Source organism: Balaenoptera physalus, assembly GCF_965194825.1.
Source record: "Balaenoptera physalus genome assembly, chromosome: 16".
NCBI lineage: Eukaryota > Metazoa > Chordata > Mammalia > Artiodactyla > Balaenopteridae > Balaenoptera > Balaenoptera physalus.
The window spans coordinates 91782870-91804643 of record NC_138898.1 but is presented as its reverse complement, the minus strand read 5'-3'; the positions used below and the strand labels follow the sequence as shown (position 1 = coordinate 91804643).

Genomic DNA, 21774 nt, shown 5'->3' with positions numbered 1-21774 from the left:
CCTCCCACAGACGGGGGGCCGGGTGTGGGGCGGGGGCCCAGCTCCGCTGCTGCAGGACCCGGGCAGGGACTAAGTCTCAGGAGGTGACACGAGGCCGGGGACAGGTGGCCCTGAGGGACCCACAGCACGAGAGGGGCAGCGGGGAGGGCTGACCTGGCCTTGGGGCCACGCGTCGCCAGCGGGAGTCAGGGCCGTGGCACGAGCGCAACCCCTCAGCCCCCAACCCTCCAGCACGTGCCTCTCCCACCGGGGCTCCCGGAGTTCAGTACTGGCCCTGCAACCGAGACCACCACGTGCGGGGGTGCCTGCCCGGCCCGCGCACCCCCTCGTAGGCCCCGTGGTGACCCCTGGGTAGAGATCACCAGCTTCCGGCCTGGCCTTCTGGCCAGTGTGACCCCACCAGCCGGGCCATCTCAGCAGCAGCTGGCCGCTCCCGCCTGCCCTGAGGGGGGACTGGCCACGTCTGCCCCGTCTGGGAGCCGCCATCTAGCAGGTGCCATCTGCATGCCGGGACGCCCACGGGGCCTCGCAGGGTATTTGTGTGGGCTAATGATTTTGCGCCAAGTTTTGACTTGAGCCTTTTATCACTGTCAGCGGCCTCTGAATTCAGCAATTTCACATGGGAGGCAGGCCGGGGCCAGGCCTGGGGTCACGGGGACACAGCCTCCACCATACGGGAGCCCGGCCCCAGCCCTCCACGGCGCCGGGGACGGGGGCAGAGTCGAGACAAGGGCCTGGTCCCCCGCTCCCAGCCTGGGGCCCAACAGCATCTGTGGGACCTTTCCTCCCGCAGAGCAGCAGGGAAGCGCCACTGCAGGCTTGGGGGTCCCGACAGAGGGAGGGAGACGGACGAGGCCCTTCCCCACCCGCCTCGCACAGAGGGGCTCAGAGCCCGAGACGCGACTTCACCCTGTGCTGGTGTGTCCGCGGCACCGGGAAGGGGGCCGCTCCAGTGTGGAGTGAGGGGTGAAGGAAGGTACACTCTGACGTCTGCCGGAAAACCCCCAACTGGGGGTCTTCACTAAGCGCAGGACCCCCGGGACCGCCCTCCGCCTGGCTTAGCAGAGTTTCGTGCGAGCGTCGCTGCTGTCCCCCCCGATTGGTGACGACAAAGAAACATGGAGCCTCGCTCCTCCCCCGCGAGATGGCGCGGAGGGCGCCCGGAGCATCTGAGGGGGTGGGGAGAGCAGGACGCCCCCAGCGGGACCAGAGTCCAGTTCCGAGCAGCCTGTGGCCCTGGGAAGCCAGTCCGCATGCCGAGCCTCAGTCTTCTCATCTGTGAAGCGGGAACAGCACTTTCCTCCAGGGCCGTATTGGCGGTCGAACCAGCCGGGGGCTCCGGGTTCCGGGCCTGTGCTGACCTTGCTGTGACCCCGGGCCTGGCTGGGCCTTGTCTGTCCAGGCACCCGTTCACAGACCGTTCACAGACCGAGCTCCAGAGCGACTGTGATGGGGGTGGGGTGTGAAGGGCGGGGTCGGGGCAGCCCCAGACGCACAGGCCACACCTCCCAGGGCTCTGGGCTCTGCAGAGGGACCCAGTGCCGGCCCTCCCCGCCCACCTCTCCTGACAATGGCCTCGAGACCTGCTGTCGGGCAGCACCGTAGGTGAGGCTACGCCCCGAGGCCGCTCCCAGCCACCTCTGCCGGGCTCCACGGCGGTACCCACCGCGCGCCTGCAACAGGCACACAGGGCGGGGACATCAGGACGGCGGGGGTGCCGAGCCGTGTGCGTGGAGGGGCCCGTCAGCCCAGGGGCTCCGACGCACACACAGTGAGCCGGGTGGGGGCTGAGGGGAGCCTTTATTTCACAAGCGCCGGGAACTTCGCCGGCAGCCCAGGTTCACCCACAAGGTCCAGGCGCGGCCGGGCTTGAGCAGGTGAGGCAGGGGTGCCCGGGGGAGGGGACAGGAAGCCAGCCCAGAGCGCTGCCCCCGAGGTCCCCCACCGCTGCCTCCTACCTGCTCTCCAGGACGGAGGGTGAGGAGGTGGTGGCCTGTCCCTGCAGAGCAGCCGTGAGCCCAGGGGTCGGGGAGGGGCACCCCCGAGCCGCTTAACCCTGCCCACAGGGGTCCTGTGCACAGGTGCAGGTGCAGGCCGCCCGGGCGGGGTGGCTGGGGGGCACGCAGGAGTCCCCATCAGGCCCTGACGCTCACGGCCGTCTGGCAGGAGGCCGGGCCCTGTGGATGGGGTAGCTGGCCTGGTAGGGCTGGGACCCCAAGGGACGGGCCTGAGCGGGCTCCCGCCGGCTGCCCGCTTCTGCCTTCAGAAGGCGCGGGGCTGGGGGCCGCAGGCTAGGCCACGGTCTGGCGGCTGAAGAGGTCAAGGGTGAGGGCGCTGAGGAAGGCGGGGATGCTGGCCTGCCGCAGCAGGTGCAGCCCGATGAGCTCCTGCACCGTCGCCGTCCGAGAGAACTCCGTCTCCAGCAGCTGCATCTTGGTGCCCGAGGGCCCCGCGGCCTGCAGGGTGGGCGGGAGACACGGGAGATGCCGTTAGCAGGTGGGTCCTGGGCGGGTCGCCCCACTCAATCCCCTGTTGCCCCAGGCTCCAGACGCGGACGGGCCATCTGCCCAAGTCCAGGCACGTCCCCCCAGGCGAGGCTGTTTCTCGGGCCTCCTGGGTGGGGGGTGTCACCCACGCTTCTGGAACCTAGAAGCCAGGACGGGGGCGTGCGCTCCAGCTCACCAGCCCCTCCAGGTCTGTCCACCCTGAGACCCCAGCCCTTGTGAGGACGCCCCGTGCCCGGCGTGAGGGCCCTGTGACAGCCACGAGGCTGCAGGCACTCCGTGCCCGGCGTGAGGGCCCTGTGACAGCCACGAGGCTGCAGGCGCTCCGAGGCGGGTCTCACGCCGCCCTGTGTGCCGGGGGGACGGCCGAGGGGCCGCTGTGTCCGGGCCTCTCGCCCACTGCCCTTGGGCACTGCTGCACGTCAGGGGCGGGCTCTCTGTCACGGCGGCGGGGCTGCCTCTCGAGTCCGCTAATCCGAGTTCAAATCCCGCCCCTTCCGGCTGTGAGGCCTCGGGCACAGAACGGAGGGGCTCCCAGCTGAGGGCACCGCTGGGAGCTAGCCCACTCGGTGGGCTTGCTAAAGGGCGGCAGGTGGGGGCCAGGCAGTCCTGGAGAACCCAAGAGGGGCCAATTCCTTTCACGGCTTCTTTACGCAAACGCGTCACCTGTGATTGGGGAGGTGCCACGAAGGAAGACGGGCCTGTCCCCCAGTGATTCGGAAGACCAGCCTCTAAACACCGTGTGTGCCACACGGTGGGACCCCCAAAACTAGCTGGTCAAGCCCTCACGTGCAAGTGGGGAGACCGAGGCCCAGATGGCTCGGGGCTGGCCTGGGTCACAAGGCAGGTGTGAGCAGGACCGAGCCCAGGGCAGGTGCTCCCGGGGGTGCAGGGCAGCTGGGGGGTGGACAGAGGCCCGAAGGTGCCCAAACACTCGGACAGGGCTCACAGGGAAGCTCCCTCCCTCCCTCGGGCAGGCCTACGGCAGCTCCAAGACCCCAGATGGCGCCCCGACGTGGGCCTCACCTGCCAGCAAGCCCATCCCAGGTGAGTTAGGACCCCCGGGGCCTGCCTGCTGGGGGCGCAGGCCTGGGGAGAGGCCGTCGTACACCAGACAGAAGCCTGTGGCCTGAGACCCTGTTCAGCAAGGCAGTGGTGCTGGTGGGGCAGCTCAGGGGAGTCAGGAGGCGAGTGGGGTGGTGGCCACCGTGGGCCAGCCCCCCACTCATGGAATGACCACCTGCCCACCCTGCCCGGTCAGCTCCACCCCTGCTCGGAGGATGAAGGCCACCACTCCGCTTGGGGAATCCCAGGCTGGAAGGGACACACCCGGGGACGCGCACACCCCCATGGGAGAGCCCCCTCCTTCCCAGGCAGCCGACCAGGAAAGGCTTCTTCCCGCCGACCCCCAAACTCGCCCGCCAGCCGGAACCCTGGCTCCGCCTTGGCGGGCGCCCGCTTCACCAAGATTACTGTTAACGGCCACCAGAAAGCGGAGCAGCGCCGCCTGCGGCCCACCCACGCGGCGGCCCAGGCTCGGGGGAAGGTGGACACGTTCCTCCCAGCCCACGGGGACCCTGAGCAATGGCCCCCGCCGAGACACACGCCTGATAAAGGACTCGTGTGCAGGGCCACCTGCAGCTCTTACAACTCAACAGTAGAAAGACAAATGAGCCGGCTGAAAAGTGGGCGGACAATCCGAATGGACCTTTTCCCAAAGGCTACAGGCAAATGGCCACACCACCACCTGTCTTTAGGGAAGCGCAAATGGAGCCCACGGTGAGACCCGCCTCAGGCCCGCGAGGACAGCTGTTACCCAGGCGACGCGGTGCTGGGAAGGAAGGCGGGCACGGCGGGCGCTGCGCAAACAGTCTGGCGGTTCCTCACGAGTGAGCCACGTGGCCCGGCTATTCCACTCCTGGGTACGTGCCCAGGAGAAGTGAAAACACACATCCACACAGGAACCGGCACAGGAACGTTCACGGCAGCAACATTCAACGTAAGTCAAAACGCAGAAACCACCACCGACAGGCGAACAGGTAAGTGCAGCGCAGCCACGGGAGGAACGCTGCTCTGTACACACGACACCACGGACGACGCTCGAGAGACACGGAAGGCCCCGTCGGTGTGACTCCACTCGCTCCGGCGAGTGCCAGAGCAGGCAAAGCCGCCGAGACGGGGGCTGGGACGGGGGTCGGGGAGGGAGAAAGGGGAGCGACTGCCGGTGGGCATGGGCCTTCTCTGTGGGCGATGAAAACCTTCCAGCGTCAGGTGTGGATTACAGCTCAGCAGGGCCGTCTGCAACAAAAGGCTCCCTTCTGCCCAGCAGCCCGAGGGTGCCTCCCGGCAGGCCCAGCAGGGCACAAGGAGGCCCGACGAGGTGCAGGCCTGGATGTGCCGCGGAGGGGGCCCTCCGAGACCCCAGGGAAGGAGCGGGGGCATCTCGGAAGGAGCTGCTCCAGCTCTGCATCGGCCTGCCCCCTGCCCTCCGACCCACGACCCAGCCGAGCGGCCTCGGAGCTCGCGGTGCTGAGGCCGTCTTGGCTGTGTGCCGTCTCACTCGGCCCCGGCCCCCGCGGGCGGCCGGCCCTGCTCCGTTGCCCGTTAACACATTTAGCCTTGTCATAATGGTTCAACACAGACCATTTTCCAACAAAAATAAGAGAAACCACTCTGACCTTTACCAGGAAAATCCTTTAATTTCTGCCTCCTGCTCTTGATTCTGAGTTTTTCCCCCTAAATGTCAGAGGGGCCGGTTCTTCTGCAGCTGTCGGCTCAGCACAGGCTGGGTGGGGGGTTAGGGGGAGGAGGGAGTCGGGAGCCCGAAAGGGCAGCCGAGTCCCCTGGCCGTGCGGGTTAGGGTTAGGGGCAACCCCGGCCCGTCCCCCTCCCCCCAACCTGGCCCTCCCCCAGCCCCTGCTCCCCCGAGAGGTGGCCTTCCGCTCCGACTTAAACTGGGGGTCCTCTGGGCGCCTCCCCAGGCCCCTGCAGGCTCTGCGTGCGGGTCAGACGCGCCTCGCGGTGTCTGCACCGGGGCTGCCACTCCCGACGAGCAGGGCCGGCTCAACCCTGACCAACAGGGAGCCTCCTGGGGGCCCCTGTCCACCCGCGGGCATCGCCCGGGGCTCGCTCCGCCCCCGGGCAGTTCCGGGACCCCCGGCTGCCCTCAAGACCCGGAAGCTGTGGCAGGGGTGGAGGTGCGGGAAGGAGGGGCCCAGTGCTTCTCTCTCATCTCGACCCGCGTCCAGGCAAACCCCACGGCTCCCAGCTCCTCCCCTGACGTGGTGCCTGGGGCCCGTGTCCCGGTTCCACGGAGCTGCCGTGTTCCCAGGACGTGCCCATCAGCCTCATGCGTTCAATGCTACCTGGTCCCCGGGTACCTCGTACAGCACTCTAATTAGGGGCTGTTCACTTAAAACCAGGGCGCAGTTTTTAAAAAAGCAAACTGCCCAGTAAGATGTGCTGACCATGCTGGACGGGAGGGGTCAGGCGTGTAATAAAAGCGCCCGGCTTGAGGGACACGTGGGACCAGGTCGGCCCAGTCCAGGGGGTGGCCCAGCCTCAGGCCCAGCCCGCTGCCTGCCCTCCGAGGTGACGGAATGCAGCAGACACTGCTCTCTGCCTGGATTAGCTGTGAGGAAATCAAAGCACCCCCGTCTTCAGAGCGGAGTCAGGGCTTCTCAAGCCGGAATCTAACACATTCCAAGTGCTTTCATGCGCTCACGGGCTGACCTGGGGAGGGCGGCTTGTCCCGGCCGGCCAGCGTCCTCTTGAAACTTCTGTGCTGGAGAAGGCCCTGGAGCCGGCACTGGGGGTGCCCCCTCGGGCGCCCGCCACCCCCCGCGCAGCACAGCCCCCGACAGCGAGGACGAGGCTGCTGGCGAGGGCATCGGAACAGGAACGCCGGTTGGCGAGCTCACAGGGCTAAGATGAAAGGTGGTTCATTACGGTTTTCTGAATTCTCCAGGGTTTTTACTATGACTGCACATATTTGTAATCAGTAAAAACGATATCTAAATTATATCCGCAAGGCCTGAACAGCTTTGAGAATGGGCAAATACACACAGCGTCCCTGCTACAGGCACGTGCTGACGTGTGGCTTCACCGGCTCCCAGGCCGGGGGCCGAGCGGGGCCCGCGGTGGGGACACACGGTGTCTGGGACTGGGGCTCGTGGGACGCCCTGCCACGGTGCCGTCACCACCTGTCGGCCTCCAGGGCTGGGGTGAGCTTCGCGGGGGTTGAGGGGGGGAACACCTGGCTGGCTTCCTCCCAGATCCTCCCCGCCCGTGGGAGGGCACCTCCGGGGGTGCCCCCGCCCGCCTGCCCCTGGTGTCCTGGGCCATGGGTGACACCCAGCGTGGCGGCCAGCGGCCTGCAGACGCTGTGGAAGTCTCTGCGCCGCCTGCCCACCTGTGTTCTTCGGAGAGATGCACGCACAGCCGCCTCTGGCTCCCTGAGAGCCTGGCCCCGTGGAGCCCTCCTCGCCGGCCACGAGCATGAGCTCTCCCGGCCCACTCCGGCTGCTCCCTCCCTCGCCTGGAGCCTCGAGGGCCCTGTCCCAGCCAGCTGTGGGCCCACCGCGCATCCCTGCCGCCTCCAAAGCCCGGCCAGCCTCCCTCTCCGAGGGCAGATGCCTCCGCACCCCATGAGGCCAGCCGGGCGTGGCTCCCAGACCAGGGGCGACTGGGAGCGGCCGCTAAGCTCTGGGTCCCCAGAGCCCAGGGCAGGTGGCCGCGGGAGGCCCAGGCAGACGCTGATGCGTGCGAACAAGCAAGGGACACGGCGGCAAGTGGGTCAGGACAACTTGGCCAGAAGCTGAGAGCGCTGTCCCGGCACGAAGTTCCAGGGAACGGAAGCTGGCAAAAAAGCATGTCCAGCAAAATAGCTCACCCAATTATCCCCGCTCAATTGTACTGAAAAAACATCCAAATACTGCATGTTCTAATTATACCAGCGTTATTGGAATTCACCGTCCCCAGCTAGGGGTGACCTTTCCCAAGAGTGATTGTGGGGGGCAAGGCCGGGCACCCCAACAGTTGCAGATCCGTCTCAAACCCGCAATTATTATTATTATTATTCTATTTATACCGCCCTCCATCTTCCTAGATGCTCCGCTTTAGATCCACACGCAGCTGCTCCTGCAGCCTCACGAGGGGGGAGGGCGCACGCGGGGCATCGAGGCCCCGAGCGGTCACTTCCAGGAGCCCTGCCCCTCACAGGTGGGCGCCCGAGGCCTCCTTCCAGGAGGTTCCTGGGGGCAGAGGCCGGTGGACAGGGGAGGTGCGAGTGGGGGTGGGCACCACAGAGCCAACCGCCTCCTTCCACGTTCTCAAGGGGCAGGGGCCAGAGAGGACCCGAAGGCCCGGCTCCCCCGGCCCTGGGTCCGCCGCCCCCCCGGGCCCCCGCCTCCTCCGTCAAGTGGGCTGGGCCACGCGTCCCCTCCAGCCCTCATCCAGGAAGCCTCCCCCTCCTCGCTCCCCATCAAGACAAGTCACACAGCCTCGGAGTAATTTTGTGTGGAGCCCGCGGGGGCCGCGGAACCATCTGAAGAGCGATGTGGCTGGATGAACGGCAGCGACGGAGTCAGAAGCTGGGCTCACCACTGGCTGCCCTCCTGTCTGCTGTGTGACCGTGGGCACATCACTTCACCTCTCTGAGCTGGACTTTCCTCAATTTAAGGGGGGACGCATGCCTGTGTTCCCACCCCAGAGGGCTGCTGGTGGGCTCAGATGATAACACCTGTCAAAACGCTCGGCAGGCTCTGGGAGAAGCGGGGACATTTACCCACCTGCCTGAAACAACCGGAAAAATGAGACACAAACACGCAACAGTGCTTTCAAGTCCTGGGACACGTGGGAATGAGGGGCACGGTCCCGGGAGACGGGAAGCAAGCCCTGTGACGGCCCCGTTCACCCCTCGAGAGACTTTCTGGGCACAGTGAGGGAGAGGCCCGGGCAGAGCCGGTGGACTCTCTGGGCTGAGAGTCTGGGGAGACCCAGGCGGCCAGAGGGTGCAGGACAGAGCGCCTGAGAGGAGAGCCACGCCTGGAGGAAGGACTGAGCGGAGGGTGCCCAAGCACTCAACAGGGTACTGATCAGCACACAGGTAACAAACCACCTGAGGCCAGGAAAAAACACCCACGAGGATCAGAGCAAACACCACCAGCGCAGGAGAAGCTCCCGCAGCTGGAGCAGGGCCCGTCCTCAGCGGCCACCCCAGAGAAGCGCACCGTCACAGGGCACAGGAGGGCCTCCCCTCGGAAGAGCACAGTCACCCTCGACTACATGCTGCTCTGGTCCCGCTCACAAGTTTTGTTTTTTTTTTTTTTTTGGCCACACCTGGCGGCATGTGGGATCTTAGTTCCCCAGCCAGGGATCGAATCTGCGCCCCCTGCAGTGGAAGCGCAGTCTTAACCACTGGACCGCCAGGGAAGTCCCTGGCTCACAGCTCTTAAACTGAGACCTGAAAGAATCTGCTTCCAAGTAAGTAACACCCCTGAACAAAGTTTGGGAGCGGTCACAGGAAGACAAAAACACCCAGCCCCCAACGGGAAGAAATTCACCACGCCTGGCACCCATCAACGATGACAAGCATGCAAAAGTCAGGAGCATGTGATTCCCAGTGAAGAGAACAAGCAATGGCTGAAACGGATCCAGAACTGACAGTGATGCTAGAATCAGCAGATGACATTAAATCAGTCATTATAACTTTATTCCAGGTGTTCAGAAAGTTGAAGACGTACAAGGTACAGAAAAAGCTAAATTGAACTTCTAAAGGTGAAGACTAAGTGTCCTGGGTGGGATTAACGGCAGATCAGGTGCTGGGGAAAAAAGTTTAGTGAACCTGAAAACAGAAACAGAAACCATTCACAATGAAAGAGAGAGGAGAAAAGAATGAAAGAGAAAGGACCGTGCACGCGAGAGCGAGCCGTGGGGCCCTCGAGGGACACACCACACGGGCACCTGAGCCCCTGGAGAGGCCGAGATGACGCGTGTGCAGGCGGCTTCTGAGACGGCTCCCAGCGACCCCGCCTCCTGGCACTGGCATCCCGCGCAACCCGCTATCCTAGAGGTTGATGGACTCTGCGTAAAAAACACGGCACAAATGACGGGGCGTCGCTTGTGAGGTGGTGTCACAGTGGACCGTGGCTCTGACCTGCTCTCACTCTCTGGTTCTGGCCTCTGACAAAGCAAGAACCAGCGAAGCCATGAACCGTCCACATGACGAGGAACTAGCTGAGTGCTGCCCACACCCACGTGAGTGAACTCAGGGGCTGATCCTCTCCTGGTGGGGATGTGAGGTGACCACAGCCTGTGAGAGACTCTGAGGAGGGGGCCGGGCTAAGTGCACTCAACTCCTGGCCTTTGGAAACTGAGCGACTAAGTTTGGGGATAATCTGTTATTCAGTGATGGATTTTTACCAATACAGGAGGACAGAAAAAATACTTGGAAAAAATAATAGCCCAAAACATTTGAATGTGATGAAAACTGTAAACTGGCAGATCCAACAAGTTCAATGAACCCCAAGCACAAAAAAATAAATGAAGAAAATGACACCAAAGTACATGGTAATGAAACCACTCTAAATCAATAATGAACATTTTTAAAGCAGCCAGAGAAAAACAAACACATGACCAGAGGAACAAAGAGGGCTGAAAGCAGATTTCTCACGGGAAACATGAAAGCCAGGTGGCAGTGGAACAGTATCTGTAAAGCACAGAAAGAACAACAAAACAAAACCAAGTCAACCTAGAATTGTACACCCGGTGAAAATGACATGTAGGACCTGAAAAAACTTATTATCGCCAGCTGACTGATACTACAAGAAATGTTGAAGGAAGCCCTTCACAGAGAAGGAAGATGAAGATGGAAATATGGGCGTACACAAGAAGAATGAAGAACACCTCATTCCTTCAACGAACAAGGACGTGGAAGCTGCATATGAAATACGTGAAAAAACTTAAAGTATTATCTAAATATCTTTAAAAGGTAATTGACTATTTAAACAAAAATAGGAGCAGTTTATTGTGAGGTTTACAGTATGTGTATAAGTAAAATGTATTTCAAGGAGTTGAATAAGGCAGGAAGGAGAAAACTGGAAGGTTTATGCATGTAGCATGAGAACTCCAAGGTTCTTAGAGTCTACGTGAAGCGATATTATGTCACTTGAAGTTGACTGTGATAAGATGTACACTGTAAGTCCTAAAGCAATCTGTAAAACAGCAAGATAAAGTTATAGTTAACAAGTCAAAAAAGGAGATACATGAATTTGTACAAATTATTCAATTAATCTAGGAGAAGGCAGAAAAAGAGGAACAAAGCATAGGACCAACTGAAAACAAACAATGAGATGCGGGCATAAACCTAATCAGAGCAGTAATCAACTTAAATGTAAATAGTCTAAAGACCCCAGTAAAAAGGCAGAGATTGTCAGACTGGATAGACTTGCAAGGCTCAACTATATGAAGCTCATAAAAAAGTAAAAATATGAAAAAGATATACCACACTAACAGAAGCCAAAAGCTGCAGTGACCATGTTAATACCAAACAAATTAGATTTCAGAGCAAAGAATATCATCAAGGAAAAAGGTCATTTCAAAACAATAAAGGGATTAATTTATACACAAAATAAAGACCAACAGAAATGCAAGAAGGAATAGACAAGTCTATAATTATAGTCAGAGATTTCAATACCTCTCTGTCTACTGATAGAAAAGGAAGATAGAAAACGAGCAAAGATATAGAAGATTTGACAATACTATAAAAAAACTTGACCTCACATTTATAGCATACTCCAGGAGAATACAAATTATTTTCGAGTATATTTACATAGATAGACAACATTCTGGACCTTAAAACAAATTTCAATAAATTTAAAAGGATTCATTTCAAACAAACTATGTTCTCTGACCACAATGAAATTAAATCATAAAGTAATAACAGAAAGCTATCTGGAAATTTTCAAAATATATGGAAACTTAATAATATACTTCTAAGTAACCTATGGGTCAAGGAAAAAATCAAAAGGGAAACTAGCACTTTTAAACAGAATGACGATACAAATAAAATATCAGAATTTGTGGAATGCTGGTAAAACAGAGCTTGGGGGAAAATCTATAGCACTAAGGGTCTACATTAGAAGAGAAGACAGGAGTCAAATCAAGACTTTAGCTTCGACCTTGAGGACTTCCCAGGCGGTCCAGTGGTTAGGGCTCCGTGCTTCTACCGCAGGGTTCAATCCCTGGTCAGGGAACTAAGATCCCACGTGCCGCGGCCAAAATTAAATAAATAAATACATAAATAAGAAACAAATAAAAAGGGCAAAGTAGACCCAAAGTAAGCAGAAGAAAGGAAATAAAGATCAAAGCAGAAATCACTGAAACAGAAAATAGAAAAGCATTAGAAAAACATGAAACCAAAAGTGATTTTTTTCAGAAGATTAATAAAATTGATAAACTGGTCAGATCAATCAGGAATAAAAGAAGACACAAATTACTAGCATCATGAATGAGAGCGGTGACAGCACTACGAATTCTATGGATGTTAAAAGGATAGTAAAGGAACATTATGAACAACTTCTTGCCAATAAACTTGACAACTTAAATAAAATGGAAAAATTCTTTGAAAGACACCAAAACTACCAAAGTTCACTACAAAGGAAAGAGATAACCTGAATAGTCCTACGTCTATTAAAGGGATTGAGTTTGTAGCGAAAACCTTCTCACAGAGAAATCTCCGAGGCTGGATGGCTTTCCTGGTGAAGTCTATCAAACGTTTAAGGAATAAATAAATACCAACTCTACATAAATTGTTTAGGAAAATGGAAGAGGAGGAACGCTCTCCAACGCACTCTGTGAGACGAGCATCACTGTGATGCCACGATCAGACAGTAACAGTACAAGGAAAACAAATACAGTCCAATAATCCTCAGGAGTAGAGATGCAAAAATTCTAAACAAAACAGTAAGCAAATGCATGTCCAACAACATACAAAAAAGGTAAGACAAGTGGGTTCTATCCCAGGAATGCAAGGCTGGTTTACCATTAGAAAAAGCAATTCAACATATGAACAAAGTAAAGAAGAAAAACCACAATATCTCAATAGATGCAGAGAAAGCACTTGACCAAACCCAACATGCATTCCTCAAAAAATTCCTCTGCAGACAAGGATTAGACCAGAACTTCCTCAGCCTGATAAAGGACATCTCCGACCGACCCACAGCTGACAGCACACTCAGTGGCTTCAGATTGAATGAGTCCCTTCAGGTTGAACTTGGGACAAGAATGTTCACTCTCACCACTTCTACTCAACACTGTTCTGGAGGTTCTAGCCAGGGAAATAAGGCAAGAAAAATAAATAAAACCCTCCAAGTTTGGAGAGGTAGAAGCACAACTTTTGTTACAGATAACATCACTGTCTCTGTAGAAAATACAATAGAATACATTAAAAAGCTACTAGAACTAATATGTGAGGTCAGCAAAGTTGTAAAATAAAAGGTCAATTTTACAAAAAAGAACTGTTTTTATATACTAGCGACAAAAAGAAATTAAAAGTAAAAAACAATTCATGATTGCATCAAAAACATGAAAAACTTAGGGATAAATTGGACAAAAGACGTGAGACACCTGTGCCCTGGAAACAAGAAGGCAGCATGGAGAGAGAAACTGTTCACAGGTTGGAAGACTCAATATTGTCAAGAGGGCAATTCTCCCCAAGTGACCTACAGCTTCAATGTAACCCTAATCAAACCTTAGCAGGCTTTCCGTGTAGGACTTGACAAGCTGGGTCTAAAATTAATATGGAAGTGCCGAGAACCTAGAGCTCCCCAAACTTTGAAGAAGAACAAAACTGGAGGCCAAGACTGTGACTTCAAGATGGCAGTGCAGGAAGGGGGGCACACAGATGCCCGCCACCCGGCCTCTGCCGACACCCCCCTCCAGTCCTGCTGCTGGACGCGGCCTCCCCTCTCCCAGCCACGAACCCGTGCTGCCCCCGCGAGCCCGGCTCGAGCCTCCCCGACACCTCTGCACGACCGTGACACTTGGGCGACGCTCTCCAGTCTTCACGCTGGGCTGCATAAGCGCCTGCAGCACAAACGTCCAATACGATGACCCAGAAGCCACGGGTCTCCCTCCATCGACGGAGCGGCTTGGGCGGGAGTGGGGTTCTCTCCTCTTTCACCCAAGTTGCCTCCCTTTGCTGCTACTGCTGGACACGGGTACACGGACGGCGGGACCCAGGCCTGACAGTGAGGGGCGACAGTCTCGGGCACACCCGCTGCGGCCCCTCGTTTCGGGCAGGTGACGGTCTACGGGAGCCTGCTCGGTCCGCGTTGGGCCCGCCGTCCCTGCTGGGGACCGCAGGTGCGCCCGGTGACGTCCAGGGGCCCCAGCCCGCGCCCGTGTGCCGCTAGCCTGTGCTGACCACTCCTCACCCCCAGCACCAGATCATGTGCACACTGCCTTGTTTTTCACCTTTGGCTGAAGATCTGATCTTGGAAGGGAATTTTCTTTTTTCCTTTTTAATTACTACTTGGTAACATCACCAAGCTGTGAGTTTACGGCTTTGTAGATCTTGTATTTTTGACACTAATTACTCACAAAGGCTTTTTAAGCTCCATTTCAACTCTGCAACTGCCACGCTGGTAATTAAATAAGAGGAAGCGGCAACAGATTTCAGCCCTTCCCACCTGAGCCCTGGGCTTCCGTGTAGCTGCGGCCCCGCGGCCCTGAGCCCGGGAGGTTGGAGGTGGATTCGTCCGGGATCCCAGCCCCAGCCTTCCCCGCTCAGGGCCTGGCTCTGCTCTCCACTCTGGAGCTAAACCACACTGGTGCTCGAAGCAGGACGGGAACCAGAGGCAGACGTTCCGCCCAAGGATCCTGAGGCTCCACACTCGTGGGGTGCCCAGCCCCTGCCCCCCTCCTCGGGGCTCCCTCGGCCAGTCCTCAGACACTTACTGGGCATCGGCCGCCGCAGCCGCAGACCTCTGACCCCCCGTCGTCCCCTGCTCGCCATGCAGAGGAGCAGAGCCAGGAGCCTGGAGGGCAGGGCACGGTGTGTGCAGGTTAAAGGGCCGTGGCCACCTCTGTCCCCCCCTCAGTATGGAAGCTGACTTGGGCGCCAGGATGAGTTTGTTTGGACCCTAAGCTGGAGGCTGGGCTCAGGTCTGCAGGGGTGGGTGGATGGTACCGGGCTTGCAGTCGCTGCGCTCCTGGAGCGAACGCAGGCTCCCAGGAGCCCCCAGGAGGCAGGGCGGCTGGAAGGGCGGACCTGGTCGTCCCGTCAGGATGGTGCAGGAACCTCCAGTAGCAGCTCGAGATCCACTGCAGCCCGGGCCCGGCTGCCCGCTAGCCGCCCCCACCCCTGGACAGCCAGCCCGACAAGAACGTGGTCTCCTCTCTCTTCCTGGTAGAACCCAGAGATTCTTTGACAGACGATAAATCAGCCCAGCCGGATCCCATCCTCCTCTCTTGTTTTCAAGACCCTGGCAGCGCCCGCCCTGCATGGCACGGCTGGATGTGGGAAAGGGTCCAGGGCAGCCAGGCGGGCCGAGGTCCCCGGTGCCCTTCTGAGGGCTGTGGCTCGGTGAGTGGGCAGACTTCATTAGCCTGCCCGCCTCTGACCGTGCTGGGGGCTCCCTTAAATACCAACGGTTAGTCTCAGTTTTACGTTCTTTATTGCAATTCTATTTTAAGATGCAGTTAAAACATCTCATTGCTGAAGTGCACGGTTCCTACTGGGCTCTTTTGCTAATACGGAGTCAAAACCAGAGGCGGGTGTGGAGACTCGGGCCGCAGACTCGTTTCTGAGGCAGCGGGTTCGGTCAGGGCTGGCCTCCTTGGAGAAAAGGCCGCCGCCCTGGCGAGCCATGTGGCGCTGAGCCGTCTCCCCCCCCAGCACACGCCAAGGCCCGAGACCTCCCTCCACCTCCGTGCACGCACCCGGTCCAGGCACCCCGCCCTGTCACGTCGGGCGGGTCCTCTCCCAGGGGCTCCGTGCTCGTGCCAAGTGGCACGTGCAGTCACCAGGTGACAGCTTCTCACACTGCCCTGCCCTCCAGCTCCACGAGGCTCGCGACTCCCAGGCAGGTCAGAGCACAGATCGGGCGGGGGCACCCTCTGCCCCGGCTGGACGGCATCTCACTGCCAGGATGGACGACGCCAAAGCCACCAAGGGAGGCCCACCCCCGAGGGCGCCCATCGGACGCGTCACTGGCACCCAGGCGTCCACCCACGGCTGGGACCCACAGGGTGTCGGGCACAGGACGAGTACCAGCAAGCGACCGCCAGGATCTGGGGGGTCGCCTGAACCGAGGGCTCCCCCCAAAGAAGCAGCTGGAAGCAAAGGGTTCGCGCTCCCCCAGGCCCCGTCCGGCCTCAGGCCTCAGGCAGGAGATGCTGTGTGTGCACCCGCATTCACCCGGGGACCCTCTGCCCCGCCCCCACTGCAGACAATGAGAGCAAAAGGGAGGAAGCGCTTCATTCTCTGCACAAAATGCTCCAGCTGGTGCAGTGTGCGTGTGCAGAACGTGTGAAGCGCATCTTCCGTTCCATCAGCACCTCACCCTGCACGAGGGTGCTGTCTGCTTTCAGACCTGTTTCATGGGGCTTGAATTGTATTACGGGACTTTCTTCATCTTGCAATAGGAGAGTTCACGTCCTGCTGAGAGCTCTGCATTTTCATTGACCACATTCATTTAAAAAAAGAAATTTCAAAACATATTCTGCAGTTGATTTGCTCCCTGGACCCAAGAACGGAATACAAATAATCTCCTCGCTTCTTGCAGGTATCTTCCTGTGATTTAATCTCGGAAGTGATTTTTTAAAGGACTCTAACATTCGTATCTGACCTGGGAAAGGGAAATTGCTCTCTCTTTGGGGTGTGTGAAGACCGCGTATCCTTCCCAACTTCGCCGGCCTTTTCTGTCGAGTAAGCACCAGCTCCCTCTCAGGACACAGGACACGTCCTCACGTGCTGGTGTCGGTGGGCGGCAACAGCAGAGACCGCACGGTGGGGACCAGAGGGCGCGGCGGTTCAGGGGACCCTGCAGAGCTGGTCCTTGAGGAAGGTTCGGAGGGCCCCAGGCATTGGCCTCCCTGACCCAACGCGGCGAGTGGCCGCCCCGGACAAAGCACACCGGAGGCATCCGGGCTCTGACGCCGAGTCCTGGGCTGCGTGGAGCCCGTCCCCGCCCGAGGGCAGGACGGCGCAGCCTCAGAATCTGCTCCCAGGACAGACCCCCGGGAACCTCGTGTGACAGCGACGGAGACGGGGGCCACACGGGACCCCTGCTGTGGGCCCGGGGCCTGACGTGACGCGTCCTCAATAAACATTCAGACGCACGAATCCTCAGCTCCCGCCCCTCGCCCGGGGTCAGCGCCAGGCTCTGGGTCCCCGCTGGGGCAGGCTGAGGTCCCCGGGACTCTCGCCTTCCGTCCCGCACGTAGCTGTGCGTCTCCCAACCGCCGGGCCGATCGGCCTCACCGGGAGTTAACAGTTTAACCAGACACCGACCGGCCCTTTCTGAGCAAGCCAGGGACAACGCTGGCTTTTCAGTCAACCGCGGGGACCCCCGGGGGCAGCTGCTCATCGTGAGCAGGGAGGGGTCAGGGACTGCTGGGTGGGGCTGGAGGGACCCTCTGATGGAGGGGCCCTTTGCCGGATGCTCGACACACAACCCGCCACCTCGCCCGTGTGAGCAGGTGAATGTTACCGCCGTGCCCTCCGCCCTCACCTTTCTCACGCCGGCTGCGGCCGACTGCGTGTCAGGGGTCAGGGTCTGGCCCAGCCTGGTGCAGAGAGCGGGTGGTCGGCGCCTGACCGTCAGCCCCGCCCGCCAGCGGTGGAGGCGCCCTGGGTGGTCTGCACGCCCGCACGAGGCTCGTGGGCTGAACCTCACCCCGTGTGTTTTGCTTGATGCAGAGTGTTGTTTACAAGTGTGAGCCACTGTTTCACACTCAGGGAATTTAGCATAAATACTGGTTGTTTCCAGCTCCTTTGAACCCTGGAAACCCTGGGCCCACGGCCACCGGCAGGACACGCGCCCCGAGGCCCCAGACCCACGCTGCCAGCTGCTCCTGCGAGGCCGAGGGTCACCACCCACGCCACACTTGCACCGTGGCCTGTCTCACGGCGGAGAGAGGTCTCCTTGAGCTTGGGCCCACCGGGGCTGGGAGACCAGGCGAGGGAAGGCTCGTGAAGTGTCGCCGGCCCTCCCGTGCGTCACAGGCTGGGCCGGAGCTCTGGGAGCAGGACAGCACGAGGGCTGGGCCCACTTGGGGAGACGGTCGGGATTTCACATGATTCTGGCTCAAGCGAGGACAAGGCCAGAGCCTTGGTGGTGACCTTGCTGCCCACGTCCCCGTGGCGCAAGTCGGGCCACCCGCAGGACACTGGCCCAGGCCTCAGGGGGACAGCCAACAGCTCACACTGACTGTGGTATACAAAAGAATCCTCACTCTGTACGAACGACGTGTCACCCTAGGAAAACGCGACGACGGAAACATCCAACACTCACAATTACGTCAACACGCCGTTTCCTCCGTCCTGTCACAACTGTGTGTGAGCGTGTGCGGTAGACCCATGCCTGTGTGCCCGTGCACACACGCAGGCTCACACCCCACGCAGGGCCGCGTCTGCCCTGCTCGGATACCCCTGCAGTTGGCAGCGTGACCCCGCACAGGAGGGGAAGCCGCGCTGACTCGCGTATTTACGCGTCTAAGTGCGTCCGGGCCCTGGCGGCCACCAGGGTAGGGGCTGCGTGGGCCGTGCTGAGCTGGTCCCACAGCTGAGAACTGGGGGCAGCTTCTCGGACAGGACCCTGAGAAGACCCCCGACCTGGGCCTAAAGGGGGACCGAGGACAGACGTGAGAGACGGGTAGGTCGGGGGGCTCCCGCCTCCCACCTGGTGGGGAAGGCGACCTGGGCCACCCCCGGATGCAAAGGGCTTCCTACGAGGCACACATGGGGAGCAGCTGACTTCACGATGAACCACGAAACACTGGACAGGAGGCCACCTCCCCTCCAAGAAGGAACAGTCACGCTCGATTAGGAAAATACTGCTTAATTTTCCATCAGAGTGTGTGACCTTACGGGGGAATCTAATTTCCCGAGCGACCTGGCACAGGGTCTGTACTTAACACGACTCCTGCTGGCCTCGTCTGAGTGGCCTTCCCTGGGCCTCGCGCCCGGTTCCAAAGCTCCTGGGGGCTCCGACCCACCCCTCGGATTTCCAGGCCGCTGTCCTTGCTGCCAGGCACCGGGGCGGGGCACGTGGCCATCGCAGCAGAGCCTGGACCTCAGGCCACACGGAGAAGGCTGCTCATGGAGCCCGTGTCCCGTCTGAGAGGTGCAGGCCGACGAGCGCCCAGTCACGGCTGCGAGAGCCTCGCAGGGGCAGACACGTGGGGTGGCACCCAGGTCCCCCAGCCTGGCCCAGACAGCCGACATCTGAGAGCGGTCCGGTGACATTATGTGATTTAAAAGCTAATTAAACTGAGTAATATAAAGTATAACAGCCCCAGGTGTTTATTTCCAAAGAGCATTTGGAAGGAAAGAGAGAAAATCTAATAAAAAGCTCTGTGAGGTATTGTGTTTGGAAGTAATCACGTCGCTAAATCACTCGGCGTCTGTGGCGGGGCCACTCCCGGCCCGACCCCCGCGCGAGGCCCTCGGGGGACTCGGAGGCGGCGGGAGCGGAGCTGGGGCTCTGAGCACGCGGGTCCCAGCCGCCTGGAAGTAGTGCCCCCAGAGGCAGGCAGACCCCTCACGGTTCACGTGTGCGCCCGTGGGCAGCCCTTGGATTCAGGGGACGGAGGGTGGGGAGAGGCCTGGTGACGGGCCCGACGGTGGCCGGGATCCACTGGACATTCACTGTGGTCTTCCATTCCGGGCATGGGGGCCCCCTCAGGATTGGCAGGGGGCGTGCGGCAGGAGTTCAGGGGTCTGGGGGCCGCAGTCCCTCCCGGCCCCCGAGACCCCCTTCTGGCTGGGCAGAGCAAGCCCCCGCCATCCTCTGCAATCCCTGGGCGCCCTGCCATCCAGGAACCTGCACACAGCCCTCGGGCCAGCCTCCAGGCCACGGTGTGGCCGGGCAGGTGGGGTGGGGCTGCCCTGGAGCCCCGGCACGGCCCCCAGAAAGGTCTGCCCGAGCGGGCCCGAGCCCCCCCCCAGAAGGCATCAGGGTAACAAACGGCTTTCCCCACCGCCCTCCCCACGGGCTCCCCTGGGCTGCCCTGCAGCGCCGTCCACGCATAGTGACTGTCACAGCGAAGTGTAATTACCAGCTTGCCCCCGAGCACCAGGCACATTCATCCACTCGCCTGCTGACCTGCCGAGGCCCTCGTCACCAGCGGGCGCCCCGGAGCACCTCCGCGCCCACCCAGGCCTCCACGTCCTCGGGCCCCGACACCGCTGAGCTCCTCTGAGGGGTGGCGGCGCCGGCCAAGGGCCTGCGTATCATGCACCCAAGGTCCCACCCTGCCAGGCGGGGCCCGCCCTCTGCCTCGCCTACGGCTCTCCGCGTGCCCCTCCCTGGAGGGTCTGGCGTTCTCCCAGGAGACCATCGGCACCACCAGGATGGAACTCACCAAAGGGGATCAACCTCCCATGAGCAGCGTCGCCAGCCAACCGTCAGAGAAGGCCTGGGGCAGTCAGAGTGGGGGACAAGGGGGAGACCCAGCCTCCCCCTGCGCCTGCAGGACACCTTCAGGGCTTGGCTGACGGGCTGAGGGCCACCCCCTCACCCGGTGGGCAGGAAGATGCGGTGCCTCCTGCCACGTCAGGCCTGGCGCCCGAGATCTAGGATGATCGGTCTGGGCAGGGATGGGCCATGCCCCGCCCGCAGCATCCTCCCCCAGGGCAGCCAGCGGACCAGTCGCTCAGGTGTCCTGACCCCTGCCTCCGGCCTCTCCTCACACCCGCCGGTCACCCCCACGGGGCCCATGCGTTTCCAACAAGCACCTCCCGAGTGCCTGTAGGAGCCCCCGCTGCAGACAGCTCCGGGTGCCTGTCTGGGCAAGGGGGACGGGGCGGCCGGACTCCAGGATGCCCTGAGGACTCTCCCTTCTCTCCAACAGGGTCCCCGCAAGGACGACCTCTCCAGCATCAGCTTGTGCCAGGGGCTCTGTCTGCGTGGCTCTGAGTCTCCATCCCAGGCGAGGTGACGGGGGAAGGACAGCTTACTACCCGGCCCTTGCAGGCGGTACCACGCCCTGAGTGCCTGGCGATGCTTCTGGAGGTGGACGAACCGTTCATTTTTTTTTAGTTTATTTTTAAAATTTCTTATTGAAGTATAGTCGATCTACAATGTGTTGGTTTCTGGTGTATGGCAAAGTAATTCAGTTATACATATACATATATTCTCTTTCATATTCTTTTCTATTATGGTTTATCACAGGATACTGAATATAGTTCCCTGTGCTCTATAGTAGGACCTTGCTGTTTATTTTAAATACAGTAGTTTGTATCTGCTAATCCCAAATTCCTAATTTATCCCTCACCTACCCCCCTTTCCCCTTTGGTAACCTTAAGTTTGTTTTCTTTGCCCATGCACTGTGAGTCTGTTTCTGTTTCGTAAGTAAGTTCATTTGTATCATATTTTAGATTTCACATATAAGTGATATATGATATTTGTCTAACTTGTTTCACTTAGTATGAGAATCTCGTCCATCCATATTGCTGCAAACGGCATTATTTCATTCTTTTTTACAGCTGCGTAGTATTCCATTCTATGTATGTACCACACCTTCTTTATTCATTCATCTGTCGATGGACATTTAGGTTGCTTCCATGTCTTGGCTATTGTAAACAGTGCTGCAGTGAACATTGGGGTGCATGTATCTTTTCAAATTATGGTTTTGTCCCGATATATGCCCAGTAGTGGGACTGCTGGATCATATGGTAGCTCTATTTTTAGTTTTTTAAGGAACCTCCATACTGTTCTCCATAGTGGCTGCACCAATTTACATTCCCACCAACAGTGTAGGAGGGTTCCCTTCTCTCCACACCCTCTCCAGCGTGTATTATTTGTCGACTTTTCGATGATGGCCATTCTGACCGGTGTGAGGTGATACCTCATTGTAATTTTGGTTTGCATTTCTCTAATAATTAGTGATGCTGAAAGTCTTTTCATGTACCTGTTGGTCATCTGTATGTCTTCTTTGGAGAAATGTCTATTTAGGTCTTCTGTCCATTTTTCGATTGGGTTGTTTTTTTGTTATTGAGTTGTATGAGCTGTTTGTATATTTGCAAATATTTTCTCCCAGTCTG

At 58.9% G+C, this 21774-nt stretch overlaps 1 protein-coding gene across 7 annotated transcripts in view; it reads right to left on the bottom strand.

Moving 5' to 3' along the window:
- Window positions 1–1781: 1781 nt before the first annotated feature.
- Window positions 1782–21774, bottom strand: part of MAD1L1 (mitotic arrest deficient 1 like 1) — a 331750-nt gene continuing 311757 nt past the window's right edge. For all 7 annotated transcript variants that reach the window (XM_082430575.1, XM_082430571.1, XM_082430573.1 and 4 more), the window contains one exon: window positions 1782–2456. In XM_082430575.1, the coding sequence (XP_082286701.1) occupies window positions 2292–2456 (165 nt within the window). In that variant the 3' untranslated portion in view covers window positions 1782–2291. The remainder of the gene's footprint in view (window positions 2457–21774) is intronic.